This window comes from Mus pahari, chromosome 14 (assembly GCF_900095145.1).
Source record: "Mus pahari chromosome 14, PAHARI_EIJ_v1.1, whole genome shotgun sequence".
NCBI classification, from domain to species: domain Eukaryota; kingdom Metazoa; phylum Chordata; class Mammalia; order Rodentia; family Muridae; genus Mus; species Mus pahari.
Genome location: NC_034603.1, coordinates 69,490,998 through 69,506,557, shown reverse-complemented (window position 1 = coordinate 69,506,557; position 15,560 = coordinate 69,490,998). Strand labels below are relative to the sequence as shown.

The following is a 15,560-nucleotide window of genomic DNA, read 5'->3' as shown; positions in this document are numbered from 1 at the left end:
ACAAGCGCCAGCCTCCCAGTGCTACTGCTCATGGGCCCTAGGTGCTCACCCCAGGGCAGGAGAGGACACCAAATCGTTAGTCTTTTAATCCCCAGAACAGCAACCACCGCCCCAGTGTGCGTGTGGACCAGGGGATCCACGCTCCTCCACACCTGGAGTTCTTCAGGAGGGAACGGTGACACCCCACTCCACCATTAGCACTATGGATTCTCTAAGGCTACGTGGACAGCAGAACCTAGTCCCAGCCCCAGGATACGGAATGGAAGGCTGGGAAATGTAGTCTTCCTCTGTGCTCAGGATGCACGGGCAGCAAGCAGCAGATCTCTGTGCCACTCTTTGTTTTAGAAGCTCCCTACCGTGAATGTGTGACCAGGTTTGCTGTGAATGTGTGACCAGGTTTGCTGGCCACGGTTAATCTCCCCCCACCCACCCCCACCCACTTTGGGGATGGATGGAACTTCTTTTTAGCTTCCAATCAGTATCAAGGTATTTTCCTAAATAAAAGACAGATAATCTGAAATAAGTTATTACCCCCCCTTTTCTTTTTTTGAGGCAGGATCTTTACACAGTCCTGGCTGTCCTCGAACTCACTCTGTACACCAGGCTGGCCTTGAACTCATAGAGATCCACCTGCTTCTACATTTTAGGATTAAAGGCATGTGCCACCACACCTGACCTTTCTCATTATTAGTTTCTGTTTGTTTGCTTGTTTTTTTTAATTAGATTTTTTTAAATATAATTCTAAAATGTGACACGTAGCAATTGTGCCATTTTACAATTGAGGGGACTCTCTTCTACCTGTTACTCTTTTTTTTTTTTAAACATTTATGTACATGAGCACATGTCGATATCTTCAGACACACCAGAAGAGGCATTGGATTCCATTACAGATGGTTGTGAGCCACCATGTGGTTGTTGGGAATCGAACTCAGGACCTCTGGAAGAGCAGTCAGCGCTCTTAATCCCTGAGCCATCTCTCCACCCCCTCACCCTGCAAATTTAAAGCAGCTAGTGGCAGAGAACTGGTTTGGTAAACAGAGGCACACCCATATGCTGAAATACTACACAGCTGAGAAAGTTTACTGTACAAAGTCCATAGAACACGGGGGGGGGATGCTTATGATGAGACAGTGTGGGATGCGGAGTGGGTTGTGCACGGTGAGATGACCCCTCTGTTAACAGAGCATCTGCAAATACAAGAAGGGGAGGGGAGGGGGTCCTGCAAGCTCACTCAGAGCCGTCAGCAAGGCTTGGTGAGGTTATATATGATCCTAAAAACACCCCTCCCTTCTTTTGTATTCTCCCTACACTTCTGTTTTATATTCTGAACACCTCCCTTCCCAACATCTTGCTTTTCAAAACAAAATAGAAAAAGGAAAAAAAAAATACTTGAGCCAGTATGTCTGTCCCTCAGCAGGCCTGGATTTAGTATTCTCCTCTAGTAACTAGAGTCTAGTGTCTTCTGTCCCCTCCCTCCTTCCTTCCCACTCTGGTTTCCCCCTCCTCCTCTCCCCCAGCCTCCAGACCCCATGGAGGAGTAACTGCTCTGTACAGGAATGATAGCGAGCCTTCCTCCAATGTCCTATGGGGATACAGGGCCTTGGGGAAGGAGAATGGAAAGACAGCTGATCCCTGGCTGCCTTGGGCTGGCTGTCACCATTGTGTGCCTGACCAGGGAGGCATCAGGAAGCTCCTACTGGGGCCATACTGTCATGATCTAGGTCTAGGGAGCATATAGGAGACAGTGAAGGAAGGAAGGGAGGGAGGGAGGGAGGGAGGAAGGAAGGAAGGAAGGAAGGAAGGAAGGAAGGAAGGAAGGAAGGAAGGAAGGAAGATTCTAGCTAAAAGGGGCGGAGGATCCATCAGGCCCAAGGGTAGAATGGCTGGGTCACTTGTCAGAACTGTGGAGTCCCGGGCCCTGCCCTAGAGATGGTTTGGTGAGTCTTGATGGGTCTGCAGAATTTTGTTTTAATTATTTTCTAAGGGGCCAGGATGCAGGTGTTTCATAGACACACATAAGTTGTCTCCTCCACAGCACCTGATGCAGGAGAATTGGAGGGATGTGCAGGTGGGATCCGTGGAGGATGGGAGGCAGGACTGTTGCTGGGCACCCACACCCAGGGAATTTCCTGGAATGCACACAAACTCAGTCCTCATCGATGGAGCCTGGCTAGGCCCTGCTGAAGGCCCACACACCCATTAACTCTTCCCAGGGGTTAGAATATGCGGGAGGTTCCAGCCTCTGGCTGGAATTGTTAAGTACCATCCTGGGCTTCTGGGACCACAGACACTTCTCCATCTGGGGCATGAAAGGGAGCCGGAAGGAAGGTGGACAGAGTGGTGGGCTGTGAGTAGAACCCGAGAATTCATGAGAACTCAGCTGTTCAGCTTCACAATCTCGGACCGACCACGGGGCATTCTGCAGTTACACAGAGATGAACTCGGAGAAGGCCAGTTCCTCCGCAGACGTCTGCAAGGGAGGGGGTGCCATCACGCCCTCCTCGGCGGCGGCGGCATCGTCGTTGTCCAGGGAACGAGCTGCCGCTTCCTCTGTAGACTGGAGAGATGACAGTGAGGTTGAAAAGCCGAGCCTGGTGGTGAGGCAGTCTCGCTAGCTTTTCTAGTGTCATCAGCAGGGGGCGCTGCAGAGCCTCCCTAGCCCCATCTCCTCTGTGTGTGGTGTAAGCTTTTTTTTTTTTTTTTTTTTTTGGAGACAAGGTCTCACCAGGTAGCCTGGCTTCCCATCCCCCAGCTCCTCCCTTGGACCACAGACTTCCAAACATTGGGATTACAAACGTGGGTCACAATGCCTGACTCAGCTAAGAGCTGTTTAAACTCACCCCTAGTAAGCTAATTAAAGGGTTTTCTGAACATGGAAAGGGAAACCGTGAAATTTGGAGGTTAGCAAAATGGAGTGGGAATACAGCTTTGATAGGCTAGGGGGACCAATGTGGGACGTTAGCTTCTGGGGAAGAGCCCTCGCCGACTTGTCCTCTCGATTGCAAAGGTATCAGATGGCGTGGCGTCCAGAGCCCTTCTGCCCACACCTGGCTGAGGTTCTGTGTCTCAGGAGGGGGCACAGCAGAAGGGTCAGGGTTTCCGAGACATCCAGGAGACACCGCAAGGTCTATTGTCAAGTCTTCAGGGGTCCAGCCGTTCCCCGGCAGCTGAAAGATTTGATCAGAACTCAGGACCGGGCCATGCTTGGCAAGATAGATGTCTAGAGTCAAGCCTGGAACAGCCAGAGAAAAGGTCACAGTTCTGTGGTCACACAACATCCTACATGTGGGTGTTCCCTTGGCAAGCCTCGAACTCTCAGGAGCTCCGTTTCCTCGACGATAAAGTGAGAATAAGTATTTTTTTTTCTTCAAGGTCATATTATCCAGATAACACTATTTTTAAAGGCAAAGCCTCAATATATAACCCCGAGTGACTTGGAACTGGCTATATAGACTAGGCTGGCCTTGAACTCACCCAGATCCACGCCCTTCCTGGGTACTGGGATTAAAGGCACGTGTCACCATACCTGGCTTTGTTTTCTGAGACTGGGTCTCTCGAATCCTAGTGTGGCTTTGATCTCACGTAGCTGAAGATGACTTTGAACTTACTTCGGAGTCTCACGTCTCTACTTTGTTGAGTGCTGGTGTTACAGATTGTCACACTCAGTTTATGCTGACTTGCTTCTTACAAGCACACTTGGCAAGCACGCTGCCGAGTGAGCAACATTCAGTCCCCAGTCTCTAGGCAGCATCTCCCCACCCAGTGAACAGGAGCTCCTGGGATGGTTTGCTTCACGCACGTTATTTCTTTGGCTTGCAACCAGAGAGAACAACAGGCTGCCTGCTCTTCTCCCACGGGCCTCAAAGATCCCCCAAATACAAACAGCACAGGAGGCATTTGGTCTGTGGCTATCCCATACTTAGGGATGAAGGCTGGTTCTTTTTCTGGAGTCCAGGGGGGTATCGGCTTTGGGCAGCACATACGACCTGAGTGTTCCAGCCCTTGCACTTCAATGCGGGCTACGCAGCCAGCCTCACAGACTTTGGGGGGAGTTTGGTGTAGTTCTGATTTTCTCAGGCTGGATTACTCGTGGGCATAGAATCCTATCTCTGTGTCTCTGTGCTGTGTCTATAAAACGGAGGACATAACACTGCCTGCCCTGATAGAAAGGACAAGGAATCAGGCACGCGCTGCCCTCCACTGCCTCTGTCTCTGTCATGAGCACCCCAGGCTTACCTTGAGTGGCAGTCCACCCTCCTCAGGCCACTATGCATGCCTAGTGCCTTTGGCTCTCTCACAGGACGAGTATCCATCCTCTTCCTTCTTTGATTCGAGTGTGTGCAGAGAAAATTCCCAGTTCCCGCCCTCCCCCCCCCCATTCTTTCCCCAGCCTCTGCCAAAGACTCCAGAGAGCCAAATGGGAAACAGATCAAGCAAAGCACACATCCTCAGCTGGCTATGTTCTGGTGGCTATGGCCTCTGACCTCTTTGGAATCCATTGCTAGCCTTCCTCGGAATGGAGCTGTTACTCAGTGACCCTCTGCTCACTACCCTGGGCTCTTTTTTGTTCCTACCTACCTCTGCCCAGGTACCCCAGGTTGGAAGCAGCCCTGCCCAGAGCGGTAGCTGTGGGGGGACAGCCCCCACTGTGGCTGGCTTCCTGAGCCCCAGCCCTTTCCTGATGAGCCCCCTTCCCAACATACAGCTGGAGGGCTGGGCTCTAAAGGTGGCCTCTGGTAGCAGGCCCCATGACTTTTCCCTCACTCCCCTTAACCACTGTTGACCTTGTCCCACTTCCTGAGACAAAAAAAAAAAAAAACCAGCTGCTTCCTAAATCAAGGAAGAGCCTGTTCCCACCCGGCCCTCCCCTTGGGGGTTTGGCTGGAGCCTTTTGTTTTTACTGGCGCCAGGAAAGAAGATGATAGCCACCCCACTTCCCGGACTCCATGTTTGCAGAAGAAAGAGTGGGAATGCCTGCCCCCGGTAAGTAGCTGAGAGGATGGGGTAGGGCATTAGGCAAAGCAAGGTGGGATTTTTGTTTCATGAATACAATCCTGAAGCTATCTCCTCCGGGGGTGGGGAGGGCATTGACCTGGGAAATTCCTTTCTTCCTTTGGAGGTCAGCGAAGGGTAGCTTTGGGAAGCTTGGTTCGTTCCCCAGGAAGATGGGCACAGGGATCTCTGTACTGTCCCCTATTCCCCCAGGCTTCCGGGGGTGGGGTGGGGTGGGGAAGGACACTGATAACTGGGTCCTTGATCAGCTAAGCCAGCATATTCTCAGGACCACTGGAGGATCAGAAACAATAGTCTGAGCTATAAGGATGGAGAAATCTGGGGCTGGAGAGATGGCTCAATGGTTAAGAGTACCAACTGTTCTTGCAGGAGCCCTGAGTTTGGTTCCCAGCACCTGTGTGATGGCATACAACTGTCTGACTCCAGTTCCAGGGGACCCACATACTGGCCTCCATGGGCACCAGGCACAAATGTGGTGCGAAGACACACATGCAGGCAAAACACTCCCACACATAAAACAAATCTTTAAGAAGAATTGAGAAATCTGAGTGCTGCTGTGTGAGTGTGGGTCAGACCTACGTACTCTCTGGGCCTTAGTTTCTTTTGTAGACACACGCTGGAGTCATGTTTGAGGGACTACTGCACTCTGGTGTGTTGTGGGGTCTCTAGCCCCAGACCTGAAAGGTTGGATTGGAAGCAGAGCCTGGGAGATCAAATCCAACATGGCTGCCAGGTGTGATGGGCTCAGAGTTGATGTCAACGCAAGACCCGGGATCCACAGGTCCCTTCTCGCCCCAGTGCTGATGTCCCCGATTTCTAAATGGGCTGGGAAGAGGTTACCCCTGGTGGAAGGATGCCCATGTAGTCCTCTGTGACGCTGCCTGACACCAGGTGACACCAGGTGGGAATCAGGGCTGATGATAGATACTGAATGTAGCTCACACCCTAGAAGTATAGATCTGAGACTCCCACAGATTCCTTCAAGGCTAGGAGCAAGCTCTGCCTCTGGGTGGGCACAGAGATGGGTCCCGAAGTCTGACCTCAGTTCCAGATGGGTTGATCTCAGACTTTGGCTACCCGGGTCCTTACCGAGGTTTCCAGGTAGACCTTCTCGTTCTTCTGTGTCTCCGTGGCCAGCCAAGCTGAAAGAGACCCAGAAAGGGAACCTTGAAGCCAGGAAGGACTAAACCCTTCCCAGAAGGCACAGGTTCGCGACACTGGTGTATGAGAGCTTCCCAGAGAGAGCTGGCAGGCCCTGAGGCAGGAAGCCCTATCTAGCTCAGCCCTGTAGGAAGGAGCTGGCCTTTGGGATCTGTGTGAGCTAGAACGTGATCCAGGAAACTGTGTTCACCTCTTGACCTTGAACACGCACAGGGGACATGGGCAGCTTGGATCTTAACTGTCCCATTAGATGCTTGGTCCTCAACTTGACACTGTTGAAAAGTGGTAAAACTTTTAAGAGGTGGCATCTAGAGGAGGTCTTGGGCTATTGGGGCGTGTCTTTGGGCTATTGGGGCGTGTCTTTGGGCTATTGGGGCGTGTCTTTGAGGGGGTTGTCTTCTTTTTACTTCCTAGCCATGAGGCAGGGAGTTTTGGTCTCACCGCGATGTATCTTTTTAGAAGACCAAAGAAACAGCCAACCCACACGGATCTGCTTGGCCTGTGCTACCCAGCACAGAGGCCACACTTGTCACCCAGCACTGGACTGTGGTCACTTGAAATATTATACTCAAGCCTCCAAAGGCTCAACATGAGAAAAAGAATCTTGGGTACGATCCTCAAGTTTCGTAGTGTCGTTGAGGTTTTGAGATGGGGTCTGGCTGTATTGCTCCGGTTGCTTGTTCTCAGATTCCTGACTCAACTGATCCTCCTGCCTCAGGCTGGGTAGCTGAGACCACAGGCTTACAACTGCAATGTTCAGGTTTCATTAATGTTCACCACCACCACCACCACCACCACCACCACCACATCTACAGCGTTCTGCCTACATGTATACCTTATTACAGATGGTTGTGAGCCATCATGTGGTTGCTGGGAACTGAACTCAGGACCTCGAGAAGAGCAGCCAGTGCTCTTAACCTCTAAGCCATCTCTCCAGCCCTCTTTAATGTCTAAATATTGGCTCCATCTTGAATTGACATGACAGGTATATTGAATTAAATAAACAATTTTGTTAAAATTGACTTTGCTAGCTCTTTTGTTCTGTTTGTTTGTTTATAGTCTCAGATATCCCAGGCTGGTATTAAACTCACTACGCATCCACTCCTGACCCTCCTGCCTCCTCCTCCCAAGTGCTAGGAAGCTGTTTGCTTCCATCATGGCTCTTTTAACTTTCACATCAGAAAACTCCCACTCCCCATTTTAATTGTTCTTCCTAGTGCTGCCTCTCTCACAGCTAGGTTGGTTTTTTTTGTTTGCTTGTTTGGTTTGTTTTTTCTTTTCTTTCTTTCTTTCTTTCTTTCTTTCTTTCTTTCTTTCTTTCTTTCTTTCTTTTTTTTTTTTTTTTTTCGAGACAGGGTTTCTCTGTGTAGTATTGGCTGTCCTGGAACTCACTCTGTAGACCAGGCTGTCCTCGAACTCAGAAATTCGCCTGGCTCTGCCTCCCAAGTGCTGGGATCAAAGGCGTGTTTCACCACACCCGGCTTGGTTTGGTTTTGCAAGACAGGGTTTCTCTGTGTAGCCCTGGCTATCCTGGAACTCGCTCTGTTGACCAGGCTGGCCTCAAAACTCAGAGATCCGCTTAGATCTGCCTCTCCAGTGCTGGGATTAAAGGCATGCACCACTATGCCCAGTGAATAGCAAGGTTGTTAGACAGACTCACTGAGGTCTGCTTGTCTTACCGAGGTTGATGACGTAGCACAGGTGTGTGTGAGCCTCTCCCGGCCCCCACCTCAGTCACTTACCTTTCTTTCTCCACCGGAGCATGTGGCTGCCGAAGGCAATTAGTCCCGCAGCCAACAGCAGGGACAAGAGCACCAGGACTGGGGCCATCATGCGGACCATCGGGATGGACACACTGGAGGAGAGACGGAAGGAGCCTGTTGTCTGTTTGTTACCAGATCAGCCAGCCTGAAATCTAATTCAACCAGGCTATGACTGCCAGGGTACTCAGACCCCCAAACCAGGCTTCCTGGGTTCAAACCCTGGTCTTGACATGTAAGGGATAGGTGACTTAACCTTCCAGGCCACCACCTCCTGTGAAGTATGGCTGTAAGGACCAAACGTGTTGGGAAGTTTAAGGTATTTAGTACAGAGCTGGATGAGATGATTCATGATTGTAGTCCTTGCCTTTGGGAAGCAAAGGCAGGCAGATCGGGAGTTTAAAGGTCATCCTTGGCTACATAGGGAGCTGGAGGGTAGCCTGAGCTACGAAAGAGACCTATCTCAAACTAAGAACTCCTCCCACTAAAAATGAATCTTAGTACAGTACCTAGCTACATTCGCTGCTAAACTCTACAATTTGCTAAGCAGAAACCATCCCATGTTATGCTGGGAAAACCAGGGGGCATTGGAATTGAGCCTAGGATCTCATATGTGTTGGGCAGGCCCTCTGCTATTTCTAGCCCTCTTTTTTAAAATAAAAAAATTATTAGTACCAGTATTGCGAGTATGATTGGGGGGGGGAGAGGATGCCAGGTGCACATCCCGAGGTTAGAGAACAACCTTGGGGGGAGGGGTTCCTTTTCTCTCCCTCTCCCCTTCTGTGGGTTCTAGGGATTGAACTCAGGTGGCCAGGCTTGCGTGGCAAGCGCTCTACCAGCCACCTTTCCAGCCCTACTCTTTATTTTTAGACAAGGTCTCACAAAGTTACCCAGCCTGGCCTTGAACTTGTGATCTTCCTATCCCAGCCTTCCAAGTAGCTGGAATTACAGACCTGCACGTCTACATCTGGCAAGAGGTAGAGAGACTCACTGGCCCGTGGGCGGATGTCACCAGCACTGGTTAGATGGTGGCACAGTGCTCTGATTTCGGGGTCCAGTCGGGTCCCTAGTCTCCCAAGGAGATCAGAAGGCACCAGGGGCCAGTGTCTCGGAGCCTATCAGTGTATGCTACTCCCGGGTACAAAAGACCCCAGCACTACAGGACACTTTCAGTCTGGTCTGAACCTGCTAGTAATGACCTGCAAGTCAGGAACTGGGAGTTAGATAGAGCCCCAGAACCCGTTGTTGCAGGCTGGGATCCAGCTGTGTGGGATCCAGGGCTCAGGGCAAAGCATTCAGGGACACCCTGGAGCTGGGGTGGCTTCAGCAGGAAGAAAGGTGAGTTCTGGGACCGAGGTGGCCCTATTACCTCAGATGTCCCCGGGATGGAAATGAGGTCTGAAATCTGCCCCCTGAGCCACAGGCCCTGGCCAGGACAAGAGGACATGTCTGTCTGGAGGGAGGAGAGTAGAGTCTGAGGGTTGAAGGCCGACCTTGGGTCCCCTGGACTCACCTGGGCTTAGAGACGCTGCTGGCTACAGCCCTGGAGTCCTGAGGTGTGGTGAGGGGCAGCCAGATGAGTGGGCGGGAGCTCCCTGCATGAGGAGAGGTCGCTGTGTGAGGAGACCTCCCTGCATATGGAGAGATTCCTGGGGGAACCTGGGAGGTTCCTGCAGATCGGGCTGGGGTTGCTGTGTGAGGAGAGCTCCCAGCATATGGAGAAATTCCTGGGGGAACCTGGGAGGTTCCTGCAGATCGGGCTGGGGCCGCCTCGGTGAATACAGGGGCTTTGACCCCTGTCTTGCCCTGTTTGGCCGTGACGACTGTCGGGTGGAGACCGGGAGGAGCTACAAGTCCAAAAGCAGTGCTTCAGCGCTTTCCCTGACCCTTGAGCCCTTCCCAGCCTGACACTTGAACACAAACCTTCCCAATCTCTCAGGACATCCTCAACTAAAGCACTCCCCAGGAGGCAAGCAGAGGCCTGGGTGAGGCCCTTTTGAGCAAGAAGACCCAGGCCAGATGCATCTATGCATAATCTAGTTCTCTTTGAGAGGACTCTACCCTCAAGACCCTGTTCTGTGCCACTCCATAGACTCCTTCCTAGTTCTCTTATTCCAGGCCAGGGTCACCGCCTCTCTGACCAAAGAGCCAGCTCTCCAGGCTGCTCAGCACAGGCCTTCTGACTCTTTTTTTTTTTTTTTTTTTTTTTTTTTTTTTTTTTTTTTTTTTTATATCTAAGTACACCGTAGCTGTCCTCAGATGCACCAGAAGAGGGCGTCAGATCCCATTACGAGTGGTTGTGAGCCACCATGTGGTTGCTGGGATTTGAACTCAGGACCTTCAGCAGAGCAGTCAGTGCTCTTAACCACGGAGTCATCTCTCCAGCCCGCCTTCTGACTCTTATTCTTTAGCAAGACCTGACCTCCTTCAGCTCCCACAGACTCGGCTGGGAAAGGTGGCACAGATGATGCCTGAGGTCAGGGCTGAGGTCTGGCTCACCCCAGATCCTAGAGGAAGAGCTTTGAGCTCAGTGGGAAGCACTTCCCATTCGACCCTGAGCCATTGTGGCTTCTGAGGTTTGGGGGATCATCTGGGTGGCCCTGTGGCTGTGTATTTTCTGGAATGGGGAAGGGGCAGGAAAGGCATTGACTCACTCGGTTCTGGGAGCTGAGTCTGCCAGGCTTTTGGCTTGGGCTGCAGGCTCCTTGTAGGTGTAAGAGGCTGGAGGGAGGGGGTGGGGGAAGAAGGACAGCGGGTGCCAGCAGGGACAGCACTGTCCCTTTTTCCTAGAGGAAAGGGAGAGGCTGCTCTCAGGGGAGGGAGACATTGTCACAGTGAGCAGCTTTGCCCTTCCTAGCCCCTCAGCAGAGGTGGCAGCCTTGTCTCTTCCCAGCTAATCAGAAGCCATAACTGGCAGGTCCCAGTGGTTCCCAGGTCTTCCCCACCTGCTGTCCACACTGGTTTCTCATTGGAACACTGTGTGTCCCTGGCCCAGCCTGCTCCCTTCACGCCACCCTTTGCACCGACACCTGTACACCCCAGATCCTATCGCCTCTTGCTTGAGAGCAGTCAGTGCCCCCAGGCAGAACTAGCTTGGTGAAAGGTCGCAAGAATCCATGCCTCCACACCTCCACCTTCTATCTCCCATGTGCCCCTGCCAGCTCCACCTAAACTGCTAGTTCATACCAGGCAGCTCTGTGGGACTCTTTCCAAACATATGCTGTGTGAGTTGGACTCTCTGAGCCACTCAGAGATGCCCTGTGTTCAGGGTCACCCTTTCTATTGCTGTGCCTTTGCCATGTTGTCTCCCTGTGGAACCATTCTCTTACATCTCTGCTTAAAGCCTCTGCCCCACCCCACCCCGTTTTCCATCATCACCTCAAAAGGTAAGCCCCAGTAATATGGAAGAATTCACCTTTTCCTTTGTGTACCCCAATATCCTGTGCTTGCCTCCAGGGGAGGGAATGGCTACTTTGACTAGACTATGACTTTGCAACCTACGGGGCTGGGACTTCTCAAGGGCCAGCGTTCCCGAGTCTTCCTGACCACACCCAGCCTAGACATTCTGGGCTTGCTGGGCTTGCTCTCTAGTTTTTGTCCTAAGGCTGTGCCTGGCACTTGTGCTTTTCCCTAAGTAGCAGACAAAATTTTCTGTAAATAAAGAGCAGCTTTTACTTTGTGTGTTTCTAAATCATTGTCCATTGCCTTGGGCCTCAGGAGACAAGGGATAAAGGAAGTGATTGTACATGTGCCCAGCCTCACTTGGCCCTGGAAGCAGCTGGTTCACTCTGGATTGTTAACTTCTCAGGAAATCTGGGAGCTGTTTGTTAAAAGACTGGCAGGTAGAAATCATGCTGGAGTGTTCCTACCAAAATAGAAACCCAATAAACATTACAGACCCCAGTGTCGTTAGCTAGCGAAGAATCCTTCATCACGTGTCCTTTCACGTGCTTGCTTTAGCAGAGCATCCTCTCTCCTGTGTCTGCTTCAGTGAAACGTTCCTTCCCGAGCGCCTTAACCTTTCACCTGTGTCTACTTCAGCTAAACCTTCCTTCACATGTTTGCCCCAGCAGACCAATGTCCCCAAGGGCTGTGAGGCAGCCACCTACACAGCCCTCATCATTGTTACTATAAATTGCCATTTGAAGCCAGCCCGTTCCAACTTGGGAGGGTGAGAATACACGTATCACGCACAGAGAAATAATTAAGCTGAGGGCAAGGACAGACACAAGAGTCTCAGAGCTCGAATACTATGCTGGGTGTGTGGTAGCGTAGGACCTTCGTCTCAGCGCTCAGGAGTCAGAGACAGGGAGATGTCTATAGATCTAGCCCACTCAGGGCTACATAGCGACACACTGTCTACAAAGTAAAATAAGTTAAAAAAAAATGAAATAAAATGCCAATCAAACCACCTACCTAAAAGGTAAAATAGACAAAAATAAAAAAATAAAAATTAGACAATTTTGCACTGGTGAGGACTGGAATTGATTGGAGAACCTTTCAGATAACATAACCCACTCACCAGTGTTACTTTATTGCTACAGCATTAAGATTGGAACCCTGGAGGGCCGGGCATGGTGGCGCACACCTGTAATCCCAGCACTTGGGAGGCAGAGGCAGGTGGATTTCTGAGTTTGAGGCCAGCCTGGTCTACAGAGTGAGCTCCAGGACAGCTAGGACTGCACAGAGAAACCCTGTCTCAAAAATAAAAAAAAAAAAAAAAAAAAAAAAAAAAAAAAAAAAAAAAAAAAAAAAAAAGAGATTGGAACCCTGGGTCTCACATGTGCCAGGCTAATGCTCTCCCGTCAAGCCACACACCCCATCTCCTTGAGGCTTTGATATTGCTGTTACTGTCCTGTTCGAATTGTCACAGAGACCCACTGGTGACAGAGAACCACTGGTGACTGGGTCCTGGCTCCTGGGCCCATCTTCTGAACAGAGATAAAGGTGGCAGTGATCTGTGTTCGAATCATGCCCGCCCTGCTTCCTGTCTCAACCTTGGGCCAGAAGCTGAGGGTCTCGGAATCGCTGTGTCCCATTTGTGAAGTGGTCATTCGGAGAGCTACCTAGCTCTCACAGACCCGAGACTGGGCTGCCTGTCCTCTGGCCCCCTCTTGCCTTTTCCCTGGGTTCTCCCGGGATATAAAAAGCGAAAGCAATGTGCAGAGACCATCAGCGTGGTGAGGCCAGTGCACGGTTAGGGGTCACTATGGGCTGGGTCTGGGATGCAGCCATAGCATAGCTGGCCTGACCCCAGGAGGCTATGGGTATATTTGTGACACAGCGGACGTGCAGGTACTTCTTTGTCCCCTGCGATGATCATCTTGTCCCCATCCCATGGTAGTCTCCCCTAACATGTCTAGGCCAAGAAGGGCAAGGACAGCTCCTAACAGGCAGACTTGCCAGTGCAGAGGCACAGTGAGGCTTCCTCTCTTAAGTTGTCCCCAGTGCTCAGCAGGTGTCCCTCCCCACATCCCTAGAGAGGCCTGGTGAGGTTGGTACCAAGACTACCCCCTTCTGTAATGGGGACACTGAAGCCATGGCTCAGATGCTCTCACCCATCCTAGTCGCCTCTACATCCCCCGAAAGCCAGGTAGGGGAAGAGTTCATTACCTGGAAAGACAATGAGTGTAACCTCAAAAGACTCATCGCGGCCCAGTCTGTCAATCCCACACCAGTACTTCCCTGAATCCTTCAGGGTAAGGTCCCTCATGGTCACGGTCATCGAGAGCACTTGAGGACTGTCTCGGATGGACATCGTGCCTCGAGTCACCTTCTGGTCCTGGTTTGTGTAGACGATGTCACCGCAGCGCGACACCAGGATGCCACCCTGCCGGCACCAATACTTCCTGTACTCCTTCATCTTCTCCTCGTAGGTACACTGCAGGGACACGGTGTCACCTTCAAATCCACTGATCTCCTTTGGGCCCTTCAGGGCTTCATAACCTGAAAATGCAGTGTGAAAGGAGATGGGATTTCCACGGATCCAAGTACCAGGCCAAGAGCAGGAGTTCCCATTTCATGGGGAGGAAGGGAGGCAAAGGAGGCTTTCCTGTTAGAACGTCTTGGGCACCCCATAAAACCCCAGGGTTCTCCCTTCCTCTGGGGAACCTTAGAACAAACATGTTATCTGAGAGACACAAGTCAGGCTGGTCAGATGGCTCGAGGAGTAGAGGTGCTTGCGGCTAAGCCTGACAACCTGAGCCAATCCTCAGGAAGGAGAGAACAGATTCCCAAAAGCTGTACACGGAACCTTCATCACGTGTACTGCAACATTCATGGACTAATGCATGCTCATATGTGCGCACACACATGATAAACACATGCAGCAAAAACCTTAAAAACAGCTTGAGTTAATGTTATATATTATTAAGGGAAAACCAAGCAAACAGAGCCAACTGGGCAACTGATGTCAGTTAGTTACGAGATGCGATGTTAGTTACAAGATACGAGATGCAGTTACAAGAATGTTAGTTATAAGATGTGTCCCGATGAGCCCAGCCTGATGGGGCACTCTTGATTCTAGCTACTTGGAAGCAGAGCAAGTTCAAGGCCAGCCTGTCTGAAGTATAAAATGGAGAGAGGGCTGGGGTTAGAGCTGAGTGGGGAAGTGCTCATTTAGCATGCTCCTGAGCCTGGGTTCCACCCCTCCCCCAAGCATTGCTGAGGAGAAAGAGAGGATAAAAAATTACAAAAGTAAAGAAAGCTTTGCTCCCTGTGGGTGACAGTCTAGTTACTGTCCAGCCCTTTGCCTTCTTGCAATGAATGCACATTTTATAAATAGGTATGTGTGTATGTGTATGTATGTCTATATGTGTGTATACATATACCACACATACTCTCTCTCTCTCTCTCTCTCTCTCTCTCTCTCTCTCTCACACACACACACACACACACACACACTAATAATAAAATTAAAAAGTAAAGCAAGAAAAAAATTAAAACAAAGAAAGAAAAAGCAAGCTTAGTTGGTATCCAACAGGGTTAGCTGAGCTAACCGGGAAGTGGATGAATGTTTGCTGCCTGCCCTGTGGTCAGAGAGGCTCTGCGGAGCCAGGGAACCCAAGGCCCTCGGTCCCGGTTGCAAAAGCAGCTCGTGCTGAGCTCGGGGCTGCTGGGCTGCAGATGGGTTGTGAAATAGGGACGTATTCCACCCCACTCCACCTCCTCATGGTGTGGAGGGAAGGAGTAGCCATAGACCACAAGAGCACGCTCAGGTCAGCATCTGTACGCCCCTCCATCCGGGCCATCTCTGACCCCTCTTACCTGGGAGCACCAGGCAGCCCCATAGCAGGACCAGAGGCCTCATGGTGGGTGCCGGACACTGCAGATGCCTGCAATTGGGAGCTCTTCTGAGCTTTAGCTTCTGTGGGGGCTGGAGCCAGGAAGGGAGGGGTGAGGGGCGGGCCATCCAGCTCAGCTCCGCCTTGGAGGGCCTTCTGCTTTTTTCTTTACTGTTTTCCCTAGTGCCAGTTACCACAGGTTGCAGACCCACCCAAACCCCAGCCCCTACTTAGCCTTAACTTGTGTCTTGCCTGTGTAATTCATCATGGCCTTTGGGAACCTCTGATATATTGTTTTTTTCCTTTTGCGCACTCCTTTAATCCCAGCACTTGGGAGGCAGAG

General features: G+C 51.2%; 1 protein-coding gene across 3 annotated transcripts; it reads right to left on the bottom strand.

The window, feature by feature from the left end:
- Positions 1–688: 688 nt before the first annotated feature.
- On the bottom strand, positions 689–15,318 carry Cd300lg (CD300 molecule like family member g). 3 transcript variants are annotated; one of them, XM_021213065.2, is made up of 8 exons: positions 15,201–15,263; positions 13,548–13,880; positions 10,589–10,720; positions 9,448–9,781; positions 7,917–8,029; positions 6,103–6,155; positions 3,048–3,167; positions 1,489–2,557 (listed from the first exon to the last, which is right to left on the bottom strand). In XM_021213065.2, exons 1-8 carry the CDS (start codon positions 15,241–15,243, stop codon positions 2,426–2,428), a joined length of 1,260 nt encoding a protein of 419 aa, XP_021068724.1. In that variant the 5' UTR covers positions 15,244–15,263; the 3' UTR covers positions 1,489–2,425. The 3 variants fall into 3 exon arrangements, with proteins under 3 accessions (XP_021068727.1, XP_021068725.1, XP_021068724.1); XM_021213068.1 differs by lacking the exon at positions 10,589–10,720 and having other exon boundaries at positions 689–2,557; positions 9,448–9,529; positions 15,201–15,318; XM_021213066.2 differs by lacking the exon at positions 10,589–10,720 and having other exon boundaries at positions 1,055–2,557; positions 15,201–15,318.
- Between the last annotated feature and the right edge of the window lie 242 nt (positions 15,319–15,560).

Excerpts from the sequence above, each read along its gene's own strand:
- Cd300lg (XM_021213065.2), bottom strand. The coding sequence starts at position 15,243 with ATGAGGCCTCTGGTCCTGCTATGGGGCTGCCTGGTGCTCCCAG. Across the intron at positions 13,881-15,200 it reads GGGCTGCCTGGTGCTCCCAG|GTTATGAAGCCCTGAAGGGC; the intron begins GTAAGAGGGGTC and ends CTGCATTTTCAG. Across the intron at positions 2,558-3,047 it reads AGACACAGAACCTCAGCCAG|TCTACAGAGGAAGCGGCAGC; the intron begins GTGTGGGCAGAA and ends TCATCTCTCCAG.